General features: G+C 35.9%; 2 protein-coding genes across 10 annotated transcripts; one reads left to right on the forward strand and one right to left on the reverse strand.

The window, feature by feature from the left end:
* Window positions 1-3793: 3793 nt before the first annotated feature.
* On the forward strand, window positions 3794-11326 carry LOC113287093 (40S ribosomal protein S18-like). Of its 9 annotated transcripts, none has more exons than XR_003329691.1 (6): window positions 3794-5209; window positions 5801-6111; window positions 6199-8025; window positions 8522-8666; window positions 10165-10453; window positions 10963-11326. XR_003329691.1 is itself a non-coding variant. In XM_026535763.1 (5 exons), the coding sequence occupies exons 1-4, from the start codon at window positions 5199-5201 to the stop codon at window positions 10386-10388; spliced, it is 279 nt and encodes a 92-aa protein (XP_026391548.1). In that variant the 5' UTR covers window positions 3794-5198; the 3' UTR covers window positions 10389-10453; window positions 10963-11326. The 9 variants fall into 9 exon arrangements, 3 of the variants coding, with proteins under 3 accessions (XP_026391548.1, XP_026391549.1, XP_026391547.1); XR_003329692.1 differs by having other exon boundaries at window positions 5810-6111; XR_003329689.1 differs by having other exon boundaries at window positions 5833-6111.
* Window positions 11327-13147: 1821 nt separating this feature from the next.
* Window positions 13148-14659, reverse strand: LOC113287094 (HMG1/2-like protein). Its single transcript, XM_026535765.1, has 8 exons — window positions 14536-14659; window positions 14379-14436; window positions 14097-14219; window positions 13934-13991; window positions 13798-13842; window positions 13631-13711; window positions 13449-13535; window positions 13148-13353 (listed from the first exon to the last, which is right to left on the reverse strand). Exons 2-8 carry the CDS (start codon window positions 14426-14428, stop codon window positions 13351-13353), a joined length of 447 nt encoding a protein of 148 aa, XP_026391550.1. The 5' UTR covers window positions 14429-14436; window positions 14536-14659; the 3' UTR covers window positions 13148-13350.
* Window positions 14660-25512: the final 10853 nt, after the last annotated feature.

Consider the following 25512-nt stretch of genomic DNA (forward strand, 5'->3'; position numbering starts at 1 on the left):
TACTCAGTTAGACTCTATCTAGAGACAATTTTTTGTGGGGAAATGATGGTAGTCACAAAGGCATTTATTTTATTGGTTGGGACAAATTTCAGATTCCTAAAGCTCTAGATGGACTAGGTTTTAGAAACCTTAGAATTTTTAATATTGCTTTGTTGACTAAAGTGGCTTGGAAGGCTTGTAATGATGAGAACTCTCTTTGTTACGAGGTCCTCAAAGCAAAATACTCTAGAAATGGAAGTTTTCTTCACTTAGATAAACTTAAGGATGGTTGTCTTGGCTTTGAAGGAGCATTTATTCAGGTCTTGAGATTGTTCAGAAAAACACTATGTGGTTAGTTACATGTGGAACCAAAGTAAATATTTGGCTAGATTGTTAAGTTATAGGTATAAATAGCCCACCTGTTCCAGTTGTTGGATCATCTAGTTATGAAATTTTTACTTTTTTCTGTGACTTATTCTTGGCAGGTACTAGATAATGGAATACTGATATTGTGAATGCTCTCTTTCTCAAGAGTGTGCTAACTTAATCTTAAATATGAGAATTCCAAATACAGGTGAAGATTCCATGATTTGGATGCAGATAGAAAAGGAAAATTTACAGTTAAGAGTGCATATAATACTATTTGCACCAATGAAGTTAATTCCATTACTGCAGGTAGTACCATTCCTACTGATGTCTGGAAGAATTTGTGGAAATTTAAAGTTCCACATAGAGTTCAACTTTTTGTGTGGAAATGTATTAAGAGAATAGTTCCAATCAGAACTAAGATTTCTAGATACAAGTCTGGTATTGAACTCAGTGTTGTTTTTGTAAAAACAACGAGGAAACTATAAATCATCTTTTCATGGAGTGCAGTTATGCTAGGGCCATTTGGTTTGCCATGAATATAAACATTGATACCATTTGGGAACATCATATAGATTTTGAGCATTGGGCTATAATATGGTTTCACTCTGAAGTAAGTAATATGTTTGAGTAATGAGAATTTGATATGAAGGATCATGTGTACAGTATGGTACATCTGGAAAGATAGGTGCCTAGTGATATTTCAAGATAAGAAGCCTAATCTGCAAATTGTGTTGCCAGCATTAATCATTTGTATGATCAGTGTACTGTTTTGGCTAATCAGCATTATTATTCTTTTACTAATGATTTACAGATTAAGATTTGGAGACCTCCTGATAGAGATTTTGTGAAAATCAATATAAGTGGATCTTATAAACCACAAACTAAAAAAAGAAGTGTTAGGCTAATCATACGCAATTTTGCAGGTAAACTCTTAGAAGCTAAAGGTTTAAACTTCAATAGGGAGGTGGAATAAGAATATGGGGCTGAGTATTTTGAATGCAAAGCAATGAAGGTAGCTGTGGACTGGATTGAGGAGCTTAGAATAACTAGAACAATTTTTGAGCTGGACTGTGAAGCTGTAATGAAATCAATAACCGGGGATGATCTGCAGGTTCATTGGTACAAGCAAAATATTATTTAAGGTATAAAGAATAAATTTAGTAATAGTAACTTTTGGTTTTTTAAGTATGTAAACAGACTTGGTAATAATGTAGCTCACGAGCTAGCAAAAATGGCTAGACAAGAGGCGTCTAATTTTCAATTTTTAAATGATTTTTCGGGTTATAATATATCAAATCTGGTAAAGAATGACTATGACATGATTTAAATTTATTCAATGAATTCCCTCTTAGTATATAAATAAATAAATAAATAAATAAATAAATAAGTATTCTTTTTCGAAAAAGATGATTGAATCTCATTCATATATTGATAATAATTCCATACCATCATTGTAATAAAGGTTGGGATTTGATTATAGTATTCATCCAACATTGATAGTTCAAATTGTTTAGTAGAATTCTAAGATTTTCATCCTTCCAGTGCTGGTCTACAGCATTTCCGTTACAAAAGGAGGAGATATGAGCTGCTTCAATAATGTCATATCTATTTTTTAAAACAAAACCATTTAGGTTGAATCCTGAAGTCCTCGTTGATCGAATATCTTCTTTCCCTAGCTTTGGAGTAAAGACCCATCAACAATCTAAGAATGGGATTAGAGTCGCTTTGAAATATGACGTTGAAATCACTCCCTTGAGTTTCCCAATTGAATGCAGCCTCTGCTCCTTTCTCTTTTAGATATTCTTTTGTAGTACAATCAGCATATGTTCCCTTTCCTTCATTTGCTCCTGCAAAATTTGTTAGAGTTAGGCCAATTCCAAAAGTTGTAATCGTACTTAACATGGATATTGCTATGTTTATCCTAATTGCCATATAAGATTTTCATCTCTAGTTCGGTTGTAGATATTACCAACTCTTCATCATTTATGGGGTTATAATAGAGATTATGCATAATGTTGTAGTTTGGGGCATACACATGCAAGTAACTGTTTATGTATTTGACCATGTATGCGGTGGTGTTTGCACTATTCTGACTTACTTTATCAAATACAAGGTTGCATCTTGCTTTCCAAACATGCCAAGGTACTATTCACATAATTCAGGCCATCTTATTTCACTTGAATTTCCGTTCTGATTGTTAAACCAAGTGTTCATCCAGTCATGGAAGTTTGTTATTCCATTTGTCATATTCTGCAGATTTATATTTAGATGCACCCAAACTTGGTTAACAAAATTACAATGCATAGAAATATGGGTTAAAGTTTCATTATAGTTACTATAAAGAGTGCAAGTAGTATTTAAATGAGGTAATATTGGTGCCACTCTCATGCTATTTGGAAGATTTTTTTTTTTTTGATGTAAAGACAAAATATATTAACTAGCAAATATAGTACAGGAGATTTACAATTTCATTTCTATCAAAAACATTAGATGTAATTCTAGAAATCTTAATTCTTTGTTGTAGCTCCGTAGATAAATGTTGAAGGCTCTTTATCCTTGCTTCTTTGGCAATTATGTCTGCTGCTGAATTGTATTTTCGATTTATGTACATTGTCTGAGCCTGAGGAAGTTCTTTTAAGAATGTCTTTACTGCTCGAACGATGTTTTCGGCTGTCCAAAAAGGACTTGTGTTATCCTTGTTGATGCAGTCTGCCAAAACTTTACAATATGTTACTATTGTAACGCTGGAAAGAACATTTTCTTTTAGCCATGTGACCGCTTTTTGTAAAGCTTTCGCTTCCGCATGAAAGGCTGAAGTAGTTGTTTCCGAACCCGCTGAGATGTGCATAAAAGACTTGAGGTCTACTGAATATACTATGTGAGGATATCCCATGAAAAAGTCTTCTTCCTTGAAAGATGCATCTATAAATATTATCCAATCGGATTTTATATTCGACCACTTGGAGTGATCATTAGCTGGTTATTATTCAAATCTTTTGTTTTATTCTTTTTGGGGATGGACTGCAAAAATTTATTGATCTGATCAATTAGATTCCTTGGATTTGGGATTACGTTTTCGAGAACCACTGAGCATCTATATTTCTAGATGAACCATGATATGGTTGCTATTTTCCTAATCAAATTATCTAGATCTGGATTTATGAGCCACCTTTTGACCCATGTTGTGATTGGGTCCTCATTATCTGGAAGAATCAAATGTCTCATAGAAAAGCTGAACCAAATGGCTATGGCAAACGGGCAAAGATCCAAATAGATGCTTTTCAGTTTCCTGAACCTGAGTATTGCATAGCTAACACTTTGGGTCAACTTCCGGGTTATGGATACCTAAACTCGAAAATCAAATGTCCCAGTTAGCTTCCACACAAAAAGCTTGATTCTTGGAAGAATAGAATGAACAATTTTCCGGCAAATTACAATGCATAAAAAGATGGGTTAAAGTTTCATCATATGTATGTATTTTGTACAGCTTATAAAATAAATATGTATTCTGTACATATAGGCCCGTAGGACTTCCATTTGTTTCCACTACAATCAAACTCAAAATTCTAGGGATTACTCTCGTTACCCGCTTTCTCCTTCTCTTTCTTCTCTTTCAGTGGTGGAAGTGAAAATGTTTCGATCCTTGTGGTGTAGAGTAGGAGCAAATCTGCAAACTACGACCCCCATAAATGGGGTACCTTCTCCATCATCATCTAGGTATGTTTTCCTCACACAGCAGGATTCGAATGTTATCAATAGAACTAGGGTTAGTTCCATACTAATGGTAATAATGTTAGGTCATATTCTTCTTCTGATTCATTTGTAGTTAATTATCTGATCAATTCATGTGGATTATCTGAAAATGAAGCTATTAATGTCTCTCAAAAAATCAAATTCAAAACCACATCCCAACCAGATTCAGTATTAACATTATTTGAAAACTATGGATTCACTAAACCTCGCATTTCAAAACTCATCACTACGCGTCCATCAATTTTGTTGTTTGATCCTCTTAAAACCCTAAAACCCAAATTGGATTTTTTCAATTCTAAAGGGCTAGATGGAATAAAACTTTCCGAAGGACCCAAACATTCTGACACTGAGCTTAAACAATACTATAATCCCTTCATTTGATATCCTTGAAAGCATTCTTCATACTCAAAGAAATATTTATAAATTCCTTAAACAATCTACCTTTTGGGTTCTCAGAATAAACGGGCTTAAGCAATTGAGGGTCAATGTAAAGCTTTTGAGATGTGAAGGTGTCCCTGAATCTTATATTATTAAGTATCTTATCATCAAACCTAGATCGTTTATGGCAGATGCTGATAAGTTTAATAAGATTGTTGAAAAGCTTAAAGGAATGGGTTTCGACCCTTTAGCTACAACATTTCTTCAAGCTATAGAGAGATTGACGTCGATGACTGAAGCCACTTGGAGAAAAAAAATGGATGTTTACAAGAGACGGAGTTGGTCTGAGGATCACTTACATACAGCATTTAGGAAATGTCCTTCTTGTATGAAGGCTTCTGAGAAGAAGATTACGGCAGTTATGGATTTCCTTGTGAATGAAATTGGTTATGATTGATTGGTTATTGCGGAAAACTCATGGATTTTCACTTACAGCTTGAAGGAGAGGATTATCCCTAGGTGCTCTGTTATAAGAATTTTAGTCTCAAAGGGTCTGATTGAGGAAAAAATTTCTCTGGTATCACTTGGAAGCCTGACAGATAAGTCCTTTTCGGATAAGTTTGTGACACCATATGAACAAGAAGCTCCTGCATTAATGAAGGTTTTCCGCGGTGAGTTGAATTAGAGAGAGCTACTACTGTAATGAAGGACTTGGTGAGATGAATATGGGGTATGTAGTTAATTATCTGAGTTCACATTATCTTTTCTCCTTTTGTTTGCTTGCTGCCTTTGTTTATTAATTTAGCTCATAGTTCTGCCAATACTTGCCACTTTTCTTGTTTTGCTTATATATGGATATAGTGCGCATGCCATTTTAAAACTTTGTTACAGATTATGCTTTATATTACATGGTTTTCTAATCTCATACATGATGAATATATGTCATCGGTGTTGTTTGCTTTATCATCACTATGCTTATCCAGAACATCGAACTTTGGTAGTTTGCTAATCTTTGATGAAAGCGGTAATAGGAATAAGTCTAAAGAAGTTGCTTAAATCTAGTGACTATACTTTCTTGAGCTATTCAAGAACTAAGATAAATCTAGTTTAAGCTTGAGTCTGTTAGAATCCCAATCTGGCTAAGATATCTACACTTATTCTACAAGTATGGTTTTCTGGGAATAACTTTCCTATTGGAACTCATGGAATATTTTTATGTTGTTGTGTACCAATTTTGTAGAGTGTGTGTTTGAACTTTCTTATAGTGAGTCATATACACATCAATCTTTACTTTCCTCGTTCCTTATATTTGTCATGTTAGTCTAATTAGGTTGAACGACTCTGCCTGTGTAGTTACTACACAGCCTGTCCCAAGCCAGGATAAAGGAGGAGGGGGTCGCGATTGGCGTGGCTAGCCGGTGACTGACCAAAAGAGGGTGAAAATAGTACTAAGACGGGTGACCTCTTGGAGAAGTCCTCGTGTTATACTTTTGGCGAGAGCAGTACTCAGTTGGGTGACAGCTTAGGAAGTCTTCATGTTTCCTTTCTAGCTTACCCTAGCTTGTTTGGAACTAAAGGCTTCGAAGAAGAAATCCAATTAGGTTGAACATTAAGTTTTGTTGAGTTTGAAAAGTGAGTTATGTCATACTGAAAAACTCAAATACTGAGCATAGATTGTTTTCTTTATCTGCTTTCTTACCTCTTTTGGATGTTTTACAGGAACCATCGCAGTTTGAAGCATTACTGGGGTCTCAGAGTCGGAGGACAGCACACGAAGATTAGAGGACTGTTGTTATTCTTTTGTTCAGAGAAGTTATTATGGTGAGAAGTCTGTCTTTCTGCTTTAGAGTTGGAACATGGGAGGACTATAATTATGATACTAGTATTAGTTTAGGATTTTGAATATTTCGGAATTTGAATGTCCTTCATTTTTTCTTACTGAAATCTAAAATCTTAGACAATATTTTCATATGGGAACTTTTTTGTATTTGGCTTTCTTAATCGTCAACGATATCCTGCACCAACATCTCAGGAAATTTGATTTGTTTTCATTGTTTTCTTTTGAAGTTCAGTTTGAGTTTTGTCACTTTTTACCTTGTATCAAGGAGACCTTCCTTGCTGTGCATGTTTAGTTTCTCGACTGAGTAATGTAATGACATTTCATTGAACTCGAAAAGTTTAACATAGTTTTAGGGTATGTGCGAACCACAGTACACCTCCTTTAGCTTTAAGGCTCAACAATATAATGACATCCAGGATCAAAGCAATCATGGCAGCCTGATCACTTATATAGATCATGATTAGAGTCCCAAATTATTTCATTAATATCCAGCCTTCAGTTTTGTCATTCTCTTTCTTTGTGTTCTGTAATTTGTACTAATTTGAGAAGAAATTACTCCAAGATCATACCAGGACTTCAAAAACTTGTTGGATTATCCAGTACTGAGGGGATATAAGCTTAAGTTTATAGTTTACTTCTCAGATGCTATGAACTATTAGAGATAGATACTTTGCTCTCCATTAAACAAAAATAAAGTTTATTTTTGGTTGATTTCACAACTTTTTATTTGGAAAATCTTGTCTCTATGCTCCTCTTAGTTTGATGGCTGAATAGATGTAGTGAAAGCTTATCAGATTTAGTTGCTTAATGACAGTGAATTTTGCACCTCCTTCATATTTATCGTTCTTCTGTTTGATCTGCAAGGTCGAGAACTACTTAGCGACCCTGAATAAGAAAACATCTATACTGTTTAACACAACAAGTTTCATGGTAAGTGTTAGCTTGTTCAGTACTTGTCTATTGCAGGGCGAAGCCCTATTAGCTGTTGCATTTTTAGTTTTTAGGAAGCATATTATTGCTGAGGATAAAGTGTTCTGCCCAATTTACACTTTAGAAGCTGAGAAATCTAGTATACTTTGGACGCTCACTCACTGTATAGTGTGTACGGCCATCTTAACAATGTAATGTATCTATTATCTGGATGCCATTTAAGGACGGCATGCTTAAACATGAGTTTTGCTTAACTTTAACCCTCAGTCTATGAATGTAGCGTCTGTAACAATCACTGATGGCTGCTATATGCCAAACCTGAGCATATAGGTTTGGATTGGTCCATGAGACGTTTACTTTGGCAGATACCCTGCCACTCTCTTTCAACTTAATCAGCTAAGTTCCCCATAAGACTTTCTTTTCTGCCCACCTTGATTTTTGTGCTGTTCTTTAATATTTTCGATCTTTAATGAGGTTTTAATTGTAATATGGATTGCAGAATCTAGAGTATCCCAACCTCGACTGTGGAAGAGAGGTCCATTGACCATTCGGTCTGAACCTCGTGTCAATGCTAAGACAGCCAAGTTAATCAGTATTTGTTATCATGGCAATTTTTTTATAGAACCAGAATGCTCTATAGTCATAAGCTTCACTATAAGCATCGCTAAATTTCGCCAGTCCAGCTTCGATTCTTTCCGGAGGAACATAAACTTCATTAGGAAAGTGTAATAACCAGTCGGAAGATTATGATCCGTGACTAACCAATAAGGCTTAGGGTAGGTCTGAAAATTTCACCAAGCACTCTTCTCTTTGTCCTTTTCTGATTGAGAACCAGGTTTTAAATTTATCTGATAGCAAAGTTGAAGCATAAAAGCACAATTATTTGGATTGTCCTTGTAAAGATGGTCTATTGATGACCGTGATTACTCTGTAAACTATAGCTGATCTGTTAAATATAAACTATAGCTGATATATTGAATATAAGACATGTTACCTATCCAAGTGTCACTTCTCACTGCAACATGAAAGTATGGGGTTTTCTTGAACTCACGTCCAGTTCATTCTCTTGAATGTAAAGCCAGTATTCGCATTATGCGTAGCATGTGATAAATAAGTCTTGTTAGCTTGGGACCTTGTTGTATTTTTCTTGTTGAGTTGAGGTTGGGTTTGAAAAATGAGTTAGCAAATTTTTGTCATACTGAAAGAACTCAAATACTGAACATCCGTTGATTTGTTTATCTGATTTCATAACCTCTTTTGGCTGTTTTACAGGAACCATCATGGTATGAGGCATTACTGGGGTCTCAGAGTTCGTGGACGGCATACCAAGATTACAGGTCGCGGAGGTAAGACTGTTGGTGTCTCCAAGAAACATCGAAGACTGGTTGTTATTCTTTTGATTTGAGAAGTTCTTAAGGTGAGAAGTTTGTCTTTCTGCTATAGAGTTTGGACCTAGGACACATGGTTTAGGATTTTGAATATATCAGAATTTAAATGTCCTTCGTTTTTTCTTTCTGAAATCTGAACAGCATTTTGATATGGGAATTTCTTTGTATTTGGCTTTCTTAATGCTCAACAGTTAGATATTTATGCTCTCCCGAAATCCCAGGTTTTTATTTTTATTTTTTTTTGAAGTTCAGTCTCAGTTTGTTAGTTTCAACTATTTTAGAAGGTCGTCCTCCTCTTGTGCACCTTTGGTTTGTTGATGACTGAGTAATGTGACGACATTTTATTGTACTCTGATTGTTGAACATAGTTTTAGGGTTTGACTAGAGTCCCAAGTTATTTCGTTAATATCCAACATTCAGTTTTCTCATTCTTTTTCTTCTTTACTTTCTGTTAATTTGGAGGTAAAATTACCTTGCCAAGATCATACTAGAACTTGAAAAACTTGTTGGATTGATTGTCCAGTACTGAGGCGATATAAGCTTGAATAAATAATTAGCATCTGGGATGGTATGAACTAATATGGAGGATACTCTGCTCTCCATTGGTAGAAAAGGAAGCATATTTTTGGTTATTTCAGAAGTTTTTTTATCGTACCTATTTTCACTGTCTCTATGTTCCTTCTAGTCTGATGGCTGAATAATGTAGAATATAGCTTATAGTGAGACATGACATCTTTTCACATTTATCATTCATCTGTTTGATTTGTATTTCACATCTATCATTCATCTGTTTGATTTGTAAGAGCGAGGAACTACTTAGCACACCCTGAACAAGAAAACATCTCTATTGTTGAGCACAACAAGGTTCATGGAAATGTCAGCTTGTTCAGTACTTGTTCGTTGAAGGCGAAGACCTATTTCCATGAACCTTGTTGTGCTCAACAATAGAGATGTATTTTTTGGCATCCACAGTGTGAATTGGCAGAACCCTTCATCTTCAGCAACAATACATTAAACAAGGCAGGTAGGGTATCAAGTATAAGAAACTAAAATGAAACAGCAAATAGGTCTTCGCCTTCAACGAACAAGTACTGAACAAGCTGACTATTGTTGCTGAAGATGAAGGGTTCTGCCAATTTACACTTTAGATGCTGAAAAATCTGGTATTCTCTTTGGATGCTCATTGTATATGACCAAACAATGTATTTGTTATCTGGATGCCTTATATAGGGGTCGTCTGTGAATGTAGCATCTGCAACAATCACTGATGAGTGTTGGCAACTATACCAAACCTGAGTATATAGGTTTTGATTTGTCCATGAGGTATTTCATACGGCGAATACCATGTCACCTTCTTTCAACTTGATCAGCTAAGTTCCCCTTAAGATCTTCTTTTCCGCTTCCTGATCAGCTAAGTTCCCCTTAAGATCTTCTTTTCGTCAAGATTATTTTCCATAATATTGATTCTTGTGTTCCTTCATATTTTTAGTGTTCATCAAGATTATTTTGCGTAATATTGACTTGCAGAGTCTGGTGTATTCAAACCTCGACTGTGGAAACCATTCAGTCTGAGCATCATGGCTGTACGACACACATGTACACTACACATATAGCTTTGCCGATGCCAGAGTTATAATACAATATCTGCTGTCATGGCAGAATTTGGACCGCGTTGGCAAAAAAAGATAGCCACAACAAAGCTTTTGAATTATAGAATCCCAACGCTGGATACGCCGGAAGCTTCACTATAAGCAAGCATCACTAAATCTCGCCAGTCCAGCTCTGATTCTTTCCATAGGAACGCAAACTTCGTAAGGTTATGATCCTTATCGATTTCGCTTTTATGTCTTAAAATGCACCTAGCACTCTTCTTTTTGTCTTTCTTTTTTCTCTGGTTGGGAACCAGGTTTTAAACTGTATCTGATGGCAACATTGACGTAAAACAGCAGAAATTCTCTGCATCCCCCACCAAAAGTATCAAGTGACACCAACTACAAATCTAACTTTCTTTTGAAACGTTTTTCTCTGAAAAGTTCTGCAGAAACATGTCATAAGATTGTACTACATCTAAATACATTAAGACTTCTCAATCCGTCTTAGCTGTTTGTATGTACATACAGGCACATCCCTTTGATTCAGTAGTTATTAACTGTATACTGATCAGGTGTATAAATCAGTCTCCTTAGCCTGGAATCCTGTGGTAGTATTTCTTGTTGGGTTTGAAAAATGTGTTAAGCAAATTCATATTGTCCTGAAAAAACTCAAATCTTGAACATGGATTGTTGTCTGTATCCGATTTTCTTACCTCTTTTGGATGTTTTACAGGAACCTTTGTGGTCCGTGGACTGCACACCAAGACTACAGGTTGCAGGGGTACGACTGTTGGTGTCTCCAAGTCCAAGAAGCGTTGGAGACTGGTTGTTATTCTTTTGACAGAGAAGATTTATGGTGAGAAGTCTTTCTGCTATAGACTTTGGAACCTAGGACTTAAATTATGATACTTGTATAGTTTAGGATTTTGAATATCTCCAAACTTTAATTTCCTGCATTTTTCTTACTGAAATCTGTGACACCATTTTGAGATGGGGACTTCTCTGTACTTGGCTTTCTTAATTGTCAACAGTTAGATATGCTGTCCCGAAATCTCAGGAAACTTTATTTGTTTTGATTGTTTTCTTATAAAGTTCAGTTTATGTTTCTCAGTTTTAACCTTGTTCCGAAAACCTTCTTACTTGCTGTGAACATTTAATTTCATGACTGAGTAACTTAACCAATTTCATTGAACTCGGAAAGTTGAACATAGTTTTAGGGTTTGTAGTACAAAGCCAGAATATAACTCCTTCAGCTTTAAGGATCAACAATATAAAGACATCTAGGATCTAAGCAATCATGGCAGCCTAATCATATATTAGGGTCCTACGTTATCTTGTTAATATTATTGTTCTCTTTCTTTTTCTTTTTCTTTTTTTAAATTTAGAAAATAAATTACTGTACCAAGATCATAATAGGACTTGAATACTTGTTGGATTGTCCAGTACTGAGGGAATATTAGCTTGAATTTGTAGTTTACATCTCAGATTCTATGAACTATTAGGGAAGATAGATTGCTCTCCTTTAACGGAAAAGAAAGCTTTATTTTTGGTTGATTTCAGAAGTTTTTTATTTGGACCTAGGGACCCTGAATAAGAAAACATCTCTACAGTTGAACACAAGATGGTTCATTGTAAATGTCAGCTTGTTCAGTACTTGCTTGTTGCTGGGAGAAGTGCTATTGCCTGTTTCATTTTTAGTTTTTTACTCGATAGTCTACTTGCCTTAGTATTGTTGCTGAAGAAGATAAAGGGTTCTGATAATGTACTGGATCTATAATCCAGTATACTCTTTGGACGCTTACTGTGCAGTGTACGACCATCCTAATAATGTACTGGATCTATAATCTAGATACCATTTATAGAGGCTGTACTAAAACACGAGCTTTACTTTTTACACCACTCAGTGGCAATCTTATTCTTTAACCTTCGTCTATGAATGTAGCATCTGCAACAGTCACTGATGCAACTATGCCACACCTGAGGTTTAGATTGGTCCATGATGTATTCTCTCTGTAAATACCATGTCACTTGCTTTCAAGTTGATCAGCTAAGTTCCCTATAAGATTATTTTTTTTCCGTGCGCATTGATTTTTGTGTTGTTCTTTAATATTGTCGATTTGAATGAGAGTGTTCATTGTAATATATAGATTTGTCTAGAGCATCCGAACATAAACTGTGGAAGAGAGGAGGTTCATTGACCATTCAGTCTGAGCCTCATGCCAGTGCCAAGGTATATAGTATTTTTTCGATCACTTATAGGAACATAAACTTCATTAGGGAAGAGTAAAGACCAGTCGGAAGATTATGATCCCTGATTAATCAATTAGGCATAGGGTATGTCTGAAAAATGCACTCAGCACTCTTCTTTTTTGTCCTTTTTCTTTTCCCAGTTGGGAACAAGGGTCTTAAACTGTATCTGATAGCAACATTGGAGTAAAAAAACAGAAATTTTCTGCATCCCCACAAATCTAACTTTCTTTTGAAACGTATTTCTCTGTAAAGTTGTATAGAAACTTGTCATAAGACTGTACTGCATCTAAGACTTCTCAATCGGTCTTAGCTGTTTGTACATACATACGACCTTTGATTCAAGGGATGATTTTAACAATTGTGAATATAGTGAACAATGTTTCTGTGACCATCATGGTGCGTTAACAGTGCAGGGACTATCCCATGGGGATATTCAGGTCTGGAAGCTGAAGAGGTTTCAACAGGTTGAACCAATAGTACTGTTTCCAAGGCCCTACCTGGGTGATATTTCTCAGCATTAGCTAGGAACAACATTGAGCTCAAGGAAAGCTCACTGTGCTTGTAGCCAACAATCCCATAAGCCAAATACATTTTCTAACACAGTATTCATCCAAGGAGGATCTTTAAAAAAAGATGTCAACGAATTAGTTGCAGATTCAGTCTTCATCACATAAAACAGCATATAATGACTAAGAAAATTAGGCTGCACATTCTACAACACAAGAAACATCTAGCATATATCTTGATGTATAAATTGAGAATTAAGCTGAAACATCTCTAGAAAACCAAAATGATTATTAAACTACTACTAAAACATCAAATTGTTAATCTTCTGTCTGTACTCTTCCTTCTGCTCTTCATCTTCATCTTCTTACTGCAGAATCAAACAATCAAAAATCAGAAAAAATGTCAATTTCTTCTACTGAAGAAATAATGAGATATTACTTTTAAAGGTTTCAAAGAACAAACCTCGTCTCCACCACTCTCATCTTGTTCATCATCCACTTCTGATTTTGGTTTGTCGGATTCATCTTCAGCCTCTGCTGCTTCTTCGGCCTGTAAAAAGATTTCAGAAAGAAAAAGAAGAAGTCAACCAAAAGTCTCAGAGAGAATAAAATGGATGACGAAAAAAGAAACACAGACACGGATACCTGTTTCTTGTTGTAGGCTTTCATGACTATATCATACTCGGTCTTCCTCTTTTCAGCTTTAGCTACATAAGGAGCTTTCTCCTAAAACAAAAAATTGCAGAAGAAAAATTAGATCAGATTTATATTTTCCAAACATAACTATTCTGAGATTTTAATGGAGAACTTACAGCATCAGACAGAGATTTCCACTTATCTCCTCCGGCTTTTCCAACCTAAATTGTTTGAGCGTCAACAGAAAATTGAGTAAAAATTACCACTGATTTACTGAAAGAAATGCTTGGCAGATCTGTAGAGATAACTTACAGCAGTGATTGATTTGTTGTTAGGATGTTCCTTCTTGAATGTTTGCCTAAATTCCTCCCTGAAAAAAAAAATAAAAACAAAAATTAGAGAAATCCGAGAAAATAACTGGAGGAAAATTTGATAAAACCGGAAAAAGAAAATCAATCTAGATTGTACTACTAACATGAAAACGAAGAAGGCACTAGCAGGCTTCTTAGGCTTGTTTGGATCTTTAGCTGGCTTTTCCTTCTTTGCTGGTTTCTTTCCAGCTCTTTCACTTGCAGGTGCTTTTCTCTTCACTGCTAACCTTTAAACACAACGAAAATCACAACATCAATAACATGAAATATACTCAGATCTAAGAATCCAAACGATCCAAACCAACCTTTAAACGATCAATACAACCATCAGATTCAGAAATACACAAAAATTTAGAGAAATTAATTGAAATTGAAGATATACTCACTTGACATCAGACTTGTTGGTGGTACTTGTCTTTGATTTAGCTTCTTTCATTCTGAAATCTGCACAAAAAACACTCGAATCGTTCAGAAACATGCAAAAATCGTTGAAAATCGGTAAGAAAAGTAGAGAAACTACCAAAGCGAGTTGGATAGGTTTACCAGTTTTCACTGAGAGAAAGAATTGTTGTGTAATGAATGAGTAGAGAACGGAATAAGGCTGAAAGGGAAGGATTATAAGAAGGGAAGGAAAGATCGAGAAAGAGTGAAAATTCAGAATCAGGATCGAAATGAAAATGGATGTGTAGAAAGGAATTTGAGCGGGATAAAGTTATTTGGGCGGGATTTGAAAATATTTGGGGACACGTCATCGATCCGTATGAGGTCTTTTTTATTTCACTAGTTTCTCTCCTCTCCCTACCTGCCTCTGTGTTTTCCTTTGTGCTTGTTGCGAAGACAATGGGTCCGTAATCTTTTATGGGCGTTTTTATTGGACCCTACTTTCTATGGGCCTGTTAGTGGACCTTAATTTTTGTAATCTCACCAATTTCCTCTGATATGGTCTCTGAGTCGGGGTGAGCAAAAAGTCCAGAACCGCGGATTTTATCCGTATCCGACTGTAAAATAACGGGTAAAATCCAACCCGTAAGATTTATGGGCCCGACATGATAGGATTCCCAAATCCGCATTTTTAGCGGTTTGGTCGCGATTGGACTTTGAAATCCTCGGATTCACCTGCACCGTAGGGCAGTAAGGGAAATTAATAAAAGTATTAATTTCTTTACCTCCGCATGTAAAGCTTCATCATTGAGCCGGGACTCGAGCCTATTCTCAGTAGTAGCATGAGCTGTCTTGGAAGGTGTCGTGCAAAGACCTTGGCAGTGATATGTGACATTGATGATATTCAGGAATGTTTCGAATCAATTTAAAAATAAATATAGAACTACTATTGATACGGATATAAGACACTGTTATCAGTCTTACAAACTGGGAAATTTTTTATCAGTCTGAACCCGTAATACATGTACTTGTACACGTAACAGAATAGTTATATATCGACTTGTACACGTGTGATACGCATTTCTTACGCACATCATGTAAAAATCTGTTTAACTCATGAACCGGATTGGTATGCATACCCGTATGCAAACCGAAAAGGAACTGTGGTTACGGAACCGGTTTAGTACACGTACCAGAAAAGTTTTGTGTTCAGGAACTCGTTTGAGTATGCACACCGGTATGCAAACTAAAATAGTCATGTAAACTCCGGAACCGGTTATAGTCTAAGGTACACATACCTAAATTTGTCTGTGAACTCAAATAGGTACAAGTACTATGACTAAGCCGGCTCACGGGCGGCTATGGTATTTGTATCTTGTACATCTATTAACCATGTCGATTATTTTCGAATACGTAAAATTATTTCTACGATATAATTAACACTTGGTTAATTCTTTAAAAAAACACTAGACTTATTTGATCACATGTTTGTGACTTAAGGTTAATGTCTTGTGTGTTCATGAAAAATAAGTTCATATCGGCTAGTTTCGGCTAACCACCTTGAACATAGTCTTTAATCTTTATACATGGTTCGGTTACGGTTTACCTAACCATAGTGTATATCTTGTTTATGTAAATCAGATTCAAAGATTAATCTAACGGTGGTTATTGTTTGCTTGGTTGCAAAGCTATCTTAGCTTAAACCTAAAGTAACATATGCTTTGAATGTCTACAGAAGGGGAACTTCAAGCAACTAGGATCTTGGAATCTCGATACTTCTTTTGGTGTATCCTAGTTGTAACTAGAGTCGTCATCTTCCTAACCCTTTTAGGGTTTAACGACTATAAATACCTCATAGGGATTCATGAAGCCAAATCCAATTATCTTTTCTTGATAACTCAAGTATCCTGATCTTGATCGATTGTTGAGCTGCTCACTCGATCAAGATAGATAGAAATCATCAAATTTCTATTCGTATCAAACTTTGTTGATTTCACAAGTCCGGTTTTTGAGGTTAGCTAGACTCTATCTATTGCTATCGATTTCCATCAATTTTGATCAATTTTTTTGATTGCAAAAGAAATCACATATAGGCTTTATATATGGGAGGAAGATTGGTTTAAAGTCTTCAATTGAGTTGAAACAACTTTTAGTTGGTGAAATGTCATCTAAGGGAATCAATTGTGCGGAGTCCTGTTGGGATTCAAGAGGCGCAAGGAGTGCGACTGTACCTGAATCGGTGTGAGACTGAGTTCGGCTCAACTGCATTTCAAACCAAAGTTAATTAGTAGTAGGCTAGTATCTGTAGCCGCTAACTACAATTTGGTGTTCAATCTGGACTAGGTCCCGGGGTTTTCCTACATTTGCGGTTTCCTCGTTAACAAAACTTCTGGTGTTTGTGTTATTCTTTTTCCGCATTATATTTTTTATCTTTATAATTGAAATATCACAAGTTGTGTGTTGATCAGTCATAGTAGAGACATCCGACATTGTTTTATTGGATACCACTTGATTGATTCTTGGACATTGATCTTTGGTACCGTCCAAGTAATCTCTTTGTAATTAGGTTCACGGACTTGTTCTTGTAAACGTTCTAATTGCAAGAGATAAAGATATATAACTCTAGATTTTATTCCTTGATTGAGATTAAATCCCAGAGTTGTATTGAGTTTGTCCATACAGGTTTCATAAGAAAAAGTTGGTGGTGTAATTTGATACCTCGGCATTTTCAGGAGGTCATCTTGATACCATAATACAAGGTTTACAATCCATTAAGGAAGATGAACATTACATTGTGCGGTTGATTCAGATCAATTGTCTTTCTTACGTAACAAAGAAGAAACCACAACTTATATATACTAACGTATATATGATTAACCAATCCGTAATTAAAGACATAAGCCAATCAAACCATGACGAGTAGATATAAATGACAGCTCAGAGACAGTTGGAGTTAACAGTTACGATTATAAAGTGTAACTGAAGTGTTAATTGTAACATAGTTCACAATAAGTGCTATTAATTGCAACATACTGTTTAGGCACCTTGTAGCTTCGACGGAGTCTTCATTATGTTGTCATAAAATCTCCATATCTTTTCTCTTGGTCTTCTTCTTATAAATTCATATTCATTCTTATTTTCATTTTACAAGAATCTAAAGCATGATTCATGGTTGAAAGAATGTAAAACATTATTCATGGTTGAAAGAAAATGGGTTGGCGAAATTGAAAGAAGATTGATTTATGTAAGAGGGATGTGATTTGAGAGAAGAGAATGCTATAAAGTTTAAATTCAAATGAAAACAGTTGTTATCCACACAACTTTGGGTACGCGACAAACTTTCTATCTTTGGACTAGTTTTGTGTCGTTAACAACTTAGAGCTTCTCCAACAACTGTTATGTGTGTTTCCCAAATGGCAACAAAAACAAAACATCTTTATTCCAGTTTTTTCATCTCCAATCGTGTTGTTTGTTATTTTTTTTTATTTAAGTTTAAAATTTAGTAAAGATGATTTAGTATATTGAAATTTATTTATATCGCGCAATCCAAGTTATCATGATTTATAAAGGGAATACCATTATTGGCAGGGTGATACCAGCTGAGCGTTCCAACGGTCAGGATCTGGTAACAGTTGTTTGTCCTACATGAAATGATATCACCCCAGAATAATACTGGTATCCCCTTTATAAATCATGCAAGTTATTGTGTCATGTCGCTCAATCAATGTTACCATATTGGTGAACGACATTTGTTCATCAACCTGGCTTGGTATGACCGATCCCAACAGAGAAGCGCAAACATTGCGCAAAACTTAAGATAGTGGCCTAGCCGATGGAGCTGCACATGCTGGCGATGTAGCGTCAACATTGCTAAGACAAAAAAGGCAACTTAGCACATGCAATATTATGCGACAGTGTTGCATATCCTTATTCAGAGTTAGCCCAGCTCAAGGAAGGAATAAATGATGAAATGCAAGTCATTGAATGACTTAGGCATTGTCCAAGGCTTGGAAAATGCATATGCAACAATGGCATTGCCAAATGATACATTGGTGATTATTGCTTGGAAAAAAGAATGCAAGTGATGCATATGAAGTGTGAAGTTGAACTAAGTAAGGCAAGACTCGATTGGCATGATTTATTTGGATGTTGGCATCCAAATAAGGTAAGTACATGGCGAGATAAATGTAGCGCAACCATTGCTGAACTTGGCAGAGGCCAAGTTGAGTACCGCCCAACCATTTCCGAATATTGGCACAAGCCAAGTTGGGCGCAACGCAATGATTGCCGGATTTGAGTTCAAGCTGTCAGTTATGAGTGTGTGTGCATCACACGCATGCCAGAGAAAGAGAGCAAGTTAGAGGCGGTTATAAAGTAGCTTTATAACCGAGTTTGGCATATCCTAACCGTTCAAGACAAGTGTAGCCCCATTCTGCAAGCCAGCACTAAAGTTAGCATTTAAAAAGTGATTGTGGCGGTTAGGCAAACTGGATATGGACATATGGTTGTTCATAGGTTGTGCAAATGAGTTGCACAAGGATTGTCCTGGTTCTTAGCATTATAAATAGACCATAAAACCTTTGAAAACGTAATTTTTCAAGTGCAGAGGTACGACATTGCAGCAACGAACGTTTTGTTGTAAGTTTAGAGTGAATAAGCTTGTATGTCCATTGGTTGTACAGGTTTTATAATCTTCCCCTTAAGCTAATAAAAAAGAGTTTGTTGGCTTATATGTTTTCCTTAGTATTCCGTTGCTTCGAAAGTACTCCCCCAATTCTGTGAAACATAAACATGGCACTTACCCCTTTGTAGTACGGGCTACATTGCTGGTGAAGAGTAATCTAAGTAAGTATTATGTTGCATAACTTAGTGAAGTTGTATGTTTGCATTGGTGCAAAGAACAAGGTCGATGGCTATTTCTTATACAAGGGTCCTCACCTTGCACGTGATTGTCCTAATAGAGAAAAGTTGTTCGCAATAGTCACTGAGGGCAGTGGCTGAAGAGAAAAAACTGATGAAGTAGAGCATGTTAATCCAATTCAAGTATGCAATATAGTAGCATAAAAGAAAGCAACTTAGCAAGGTCTAAGTGGCGCTGGCCTAGTTTATGTGAAGGTTGGCATTCGCAATCATCAACTCTGGGGCATGGCCGATACATGTGTTTCGTATACTGTTATGAGCTTTTCGATGGCAGAGTACTTGGGTTTGGAAGTATATCAGGATGATCACTGCATGAAGACAGTGAACGATATAGCTAAACCAATCAAAGGGATGGCTATGGTAAATGTTGAAGTTGGCGAGTGGTGTGCCAAGTCAGTATAATGGTGATGCATCTCAATGACTTTGAGATGATCCTTGGTAACAAATTTTTCAAGACAACAGATGCAACAATAATGCCTCACCTTGACGGGATTTTCATACAAAGCCCTAGTGCACCTTCTTTCGTTAAAAGGTGTAAGGAATGTCAGTCTGTATGACATGATGTGCAGGGCAAGTGAGTTTCCTCCTGTGACGTCGTTTGAAGAAAGCTTGGCTGAGATTCATGAGGAATTTGGATATCCTATGGATCTTAGTATTCCTTGCTCATCGTGACTGATAGAAGTATGAAGCAGGGGCCTTGCATTGCTGTTTGCAAGTGCATGAACCTGCAAGGTTGCTGGAGTATGGAGGATTTGGCACATATATGTTTGTTGTTTCTATTTGAAGTTTAAATTGGGTGTTGCTGATCTTATGGTTTTAAAAGATATCACGCTATCGTTAGTGTATTTGCTTTTGTTGTTAGTTTTCTTTCAGTAAGGACGTGTATTGGCCAGTGGTGTAAATGGGAAGGAGCACTCCCTAAGTTTCTTATGTAAGGATAGTGTAATGAATGAAGGTGGTGTTTAAGCAAAGACCTTGTCTCTTGTTGCTTAATATAAAGATAGTTTATTGGGAAAGCACTACAAGTATACTTAGCCAAAGTATACAATAAGAAACGCTGAAAGCAAGGCCAAGCAAGAAGAAAAGAAGTTGGTGGCATAGGCGAGTTTGCTGCTGGAAGAGTTACGTAGAAGTGCGACAATACTTGGCAGCATTAGCATGGAGTAATGCAGCAAGAATGAACATGTAAATCCATCAAGCATATGAGTTAAGAGTAATTCATGGTTATGAAGAACATGATGATGTCTTTTCGCTACATTAAAGTGTAGCAGTTTGAAATAACAAGTGAGGCCTTGTTAGTTTCAAAGGTGCATGAAGAGGAGCCTTGTCCAAAGTGACGGTGGGATATCCCGGGTATCCTAAGTCATGGCTAATTTCAAGAATTTCAGTCAAAGTTGCATAACAGAGTTGCAAAGTGATTGAAGAGCACTTAGTCTATAGTAAAGCATGTCGAATTGCAAGAGTGCAACGTCGGTGGGAATTAAGGGCAGTAAGCTAAGCTATACATATCAGGATGATATGTAGGATGTTTGGCGTGTACACTTAGGCACGAAATGGCTTAAAGGAAAGATTTATGTGCTGGTGAAAGAGGAATATCAATAAATTGCAATAGCTTTGGGGTGTTAAGATGTGAATGAAGTAGAATTGAAGCATAGTCGACGATGCGACAGTGAAGATGAAATTCATGGGATTAATGACAAGGAAAATAAACTAAGTGATGGTGTAAAGTACTAGGCAGAGAATTTTTTTCAAGGTTAAAGACTAAACAAAGTTACTGATTTCTGAGAGTGGATCAAATGCGTACAAGGCCAAGAAAGTTCAGCGAAGTCTGAACTGATGTTGCATTCAACGAGGACGTTGAATGGATTGGCTAAGGGAGGTTTATGGACGTTACCAATAATGAAGAGCAAACATTGTGCAAAACTGAAGATAATGGCCTGACCGATGGAGTTGCACATGCCGACGATCTAGCGCCAACATGGCTGAGACAAGAAAGGCTACTTAGCACATGCAATACTATGCGATAGTGTTGCATATCCTTATTCGGAGTTAACCCAGCTCAAAGAAGGAATAAAGGATGAAATGCAAGTTATGGAATGACTTAGGCATCATCCCAAGCATTGGCCAAGGCTTAGAAAATGCATATGCAACATTGCCGTTGCCAAATGCGCCAATGGTGATTATTGCTCGGAAAAAATAATGCAAGTGATGCATATGAAGTGTGAAGTTGAAGTAAGTAATGACACTCGATTGGCATGATTTATTTGAATGTTGACATCCAAATAAGCTAAGTACATGGCGGGATAAATGTAGCGCAACCATTGTTGAACTTGGCAGAGGCCAAGTTGAATGAAGCGTAACTGTTGCCATACTTGGCTGAGGCCAAGTTGAGTAAAGAACAACCATTACCGAATATTGGCACAAGCTAAGTTGGGCATAACGCAATGATTGTCGTATTTCAGTCCAAGATGTCAATTATGAGTGTGTGTGCATCACACGTATGTCATAGAAAGAAAGCAAGTTAGAGAAGGTTATAAAGTGGCTCTATAACCAAGTTTGGCATATCCTAAATGTTCAACACAAGTGTGGCGCCATTATGCAAGCTAACACTAAAGTTTTTTTTTTATTTAATTCAAATATATATTTTATTTAAACTAATGAAGAGGTACAATTGTGTCACTAGCTAGTTACCCATTCCTGGATGTCAGGAGGAAAAACTTCAGAGTAATGAAAAACTTCAAATACCTAGTTTTTTTAGCTATTTTGTCCGCTACTCCATTAGAGACTCTTCTAACTGAGGCACATTTCCAATTACTAAGCTTACTTAAAAGAAACCTAATCTCTAAAACTAAAGTCTGTTTCATCTAGTGAACATAAAAATTTGAATCATTAATTGACTTAACCAAAGCTTCATTATCAGATTCAAATATGACATTATTGAGATTTTTTGTTGTTTCCCCAACTGCAACTAATTTCATTGCTCTGCACTCTAGTTACCCAACCTCAAGCCTCTCCTTCATTCCTCTATTGAAATAGTTTCCTTGGATCTCAATGCAGGTGCCTGCAAAATCTCCCACAATCAGCCCTATGCCACTTTGAAGTGTTTTTTTTAACAAAGAAAGCATCAATATTAATTTCAGAAACCCATTATCAAGGGGATCCCATCTCAGATCCTCCAAAGATCCATAACTATTAATAAAATGATCATTACCAATATGAATGAATTTATTAATTCCATCTAGAGAAACTATTCTATTAGGATTAAGATTCTGAAACACTTCTGAGCATCTATCCTTCCAGATGAACCAAGTAGCAGCCATCATAAGCTTATTCAGTTCATATTTAGATATCCTTGAACTAAAAGTCAAACTTTTACCAATTGAAAACCAAGAAATCACCCAGTTTTTAAAAGAACCATGTTGGGCTATGATGTTTCCTACATTAATGTTTAAAGCCAACCAAATGGACCTAACATAGAGACAGTTAATGAAAAGGTGATCAATAGTTTCCATTGGATGATTACATAAGCTACGTTGCACTTCAATACCATCCTTATATCTAGAGAGCTCATCTCTAGTAGGAACTATGTCCTTAATGCATTTCCAAACTAACAATTTAACTTTATGTGGTAAATGTACTTTCCATAAAGATTTCCAGACCTATTGAGGAACTGAGCAAGTACCTGCAATATTGTTAGGCCTTCTAGTTAGAACATTATAAACACTTTTAACATAGAAAAGACCTTTCCCATCAGGTAACCAAATCAGAGTAACCTTTCCAATAGCAGGCATATCCATATCAAGGATTCTTTGTGCACAATCAGGTTCAAACAAATAATGTATGAGATGAACATTCCAGTTTCTAGTATCCTGATAAAATATTTCAAAAACATATGTGTAGGACACAATATTAACCAGCCCTTCAACAGGAGTAAGAGGATGATCTAATCCTATGACCCAGCAGTCCAGCCAAATATTAACTTTATTTCCATACCTAATAGACCAGAAACTGTTGTTTTTAATGATCTCAATCCATCTATAGATTCCTCTCCATATCTAAGAGCAGATCTAATTGAGTTTCTCCAGATGAAGGATACCATAATTACTAAAGTTCTTGCACTCAAAATCTGAACCCACAACTCATCATTTGCAGTTATGATTTTCCAAACCAACTTACAGATGAAAGCAACATTGAAAGTTTCTAAATCCCTGAAACCAAGACCACCCATCTTTTGTGACTTACTAATGTTATCCCAACCAATGAATTTAATTTATTTACCAGTTTTATTTCCCCACCAAAAAATCCCCTGCAAAGAATCAAATTTACTTATTAGAGTAGTTTGGATTTTAATGCAACCCATCTAACAGATGGATAAAGAATTCAAAACACATTTTATCAAAGTAGACCTACCAGTCTGATTAAGAGTAGTACCTACATAATTCTTTAGTCTTGCCTCAAAGGATTGGACTATGGGATCAAAATATTTTACCTTAGAATGTCCAAGCAACAATGGGGCACCAAGATACTTTTCAGAATCAGTTACTAAATTCATATTGAGAGCATTAGCAAGATCAGCAGAAGTACTAGGACTTAGATACTTACTAAAATAAACACAAGATTTATAAAAATTGAGCATTTGACCTGAGATACTACCAAAATTCTGAATGATCTGCAAAATATTGTCAATATGCTTCATGTTAGCTTGACCAAATATTAGAATATCATCAGCAAAACGCAAATGGGTTATAAGGGGAGCTTTTCTAGAAACTTTAACACCAATGATAGATTTATTTATTTCAGCAGCATGCAAAGACCTAAAAAGATATTCAGTTGCTAATATAAAGAGATAAGGGAATAAAGGATCCCCTTGTCTAATTCCTCTAGTTGGTACATACTGATCTCAGGCAAAACCACTGAGAAGAACATTAATGCTTGTTGTAGAAACACATTGCATAATGAGATTGCAAAACTCAGAACAAAAACTAAATCTCACAAGAACTTTCTTGAGAAAATTCCATTCTAACATGTCAAAAGCTTTTGACAAGTCAAGTTTGATAGCCATAGTGTCACTAACACCTTCCTTATGTTTTATTGAATGAATCATCTAATGGGCAATAATTATATTGTCATTGCTGGAATAAGAACAACTTGATATGGTGAAATCAACTTCTTTAGAAGTGGTTTAATCCTATTAACCAAAATTTATGAAATAATTTTGTAAGAGGCTTTACAGAGACCAATTGGTCTAATTTCAGAAGGTACCTTAGGTGTTTTACATTTAGGAATTAGACATATGCAAGTTCTGTTTAGACTTCTAGGCATGTGACCACTCTGAATTTTCTTTTGAACCACACCTACAATATCCTTGACAACCAATTTCCATTGAGTTTGATAAAAGCCTGCTTGGAAGCCATCAGGTCCAGGAGCATTCCAAGAAGGCATATTTTTAACCACAAGTTCAATTTCATGTCAATTAGGAATGGCATAGAAACTATCATTATCAGAAACAGAGGCAATATTTGGAATAATGAGAAAATCTTGGTCATTCAAAATAGGATTAGAAGTACAAGAAACAACACTGAAGTGATTAGTTAGAAGATTACTAATCTCATTTCTATCGATCCTTATGCCAATTACCATTATTATCACAAAGAGCATTGATAGAATTTGTATGCAACCTTTTATTTACTATAGTGTGAAAATATCTAGCGTTGTTATCCATTTCAAAAACAGACTTATCCATAGACTTTTCTCTATAGAAATCATACTGAATTTTGTATTAATTTTCCAACTTACTAGTGATACCATAATTTTTGCATGATGTTCACTAGTGCTAGAATCATTTTGAGCTATCTCCAATAAATTTTGAAGATTATTAATATTTTTCCGAATATCACCAAATTACATCCTATTCCATTGAGATAAAACTATTCTTGCACTATGATGTTTTTGATTCAAAATATAAGCAGGACTACCATGTATATCAATATTCCAAGAAGATCCGATGTTATGCTTAAAATTACCATGCCCTATCCAAGTTCTAAAAAATTTAAAAGGTCTCCATAAGTTTTTAGGAATAAGATCAGTAATAAGTAACAAAGGGCAGTGGTCAGAAGCAATAAAGTTCAAATGCAAGAGTTTAGCAGTATGAAAATTCAATAACCAATCATTATTACTAAGATCCATATATAATCTAGCTTTCCTAGTTCCTGTACCATA

Source organism: Papaver somniferum, chromosome 6 (genome assembly GCF_003573695.1).
Source record: "Papaver somniferum cultivar HN1 chromosome 6, ASM357369v1, whole genome shotgun sequence".
NCBI classification, from domain to species: Eukaryota; Viridiplantae; Streptophyta; class Magnoliopsida; order Ranunculales; family Papaveraceae; genus Papaver; species Papaver somniferum.

Bases quoted from the DNA above. Each gene is read 5' to 3' on its own strand.
- LOC113287093 (XM_026535762.1), top strand. From the start codon at position 3,980: ATGTTTCGATCCTTGTGGTGTAGAGTAGGAGCAAATCTGCAAACTACG. The intron at 4,066-4,557 runs GTATGTTTTCCT...TTGGGTTCTCAG, and splicing joins CCTTCTCCATCATCATCTAG to AATAAACGGGCTTAAGCAAT.
- LOC113287094 (XM_026535765.1), bottom strand. From the start codon at position 14,428: ATGAAAGAAGCTAAATCAAAGACAAGTACCACCAACAAGTCTGATGTC. The intron at 14,220-14,378 runs GTGAGTATATCT...TTGTGTTTAAAG, and splicing joins ACCAACAAGTCTGATGTCAA to GTTAGCAGTGAAGAGAAAAG. The intron at 13,992-14,096 runs GTTAGTAGTACA...TTTTTTTTTCAG, and splicing joins AGTGCCTTCTTCGTTTTCAT to GGAGGAATTTAGGCAAACAT.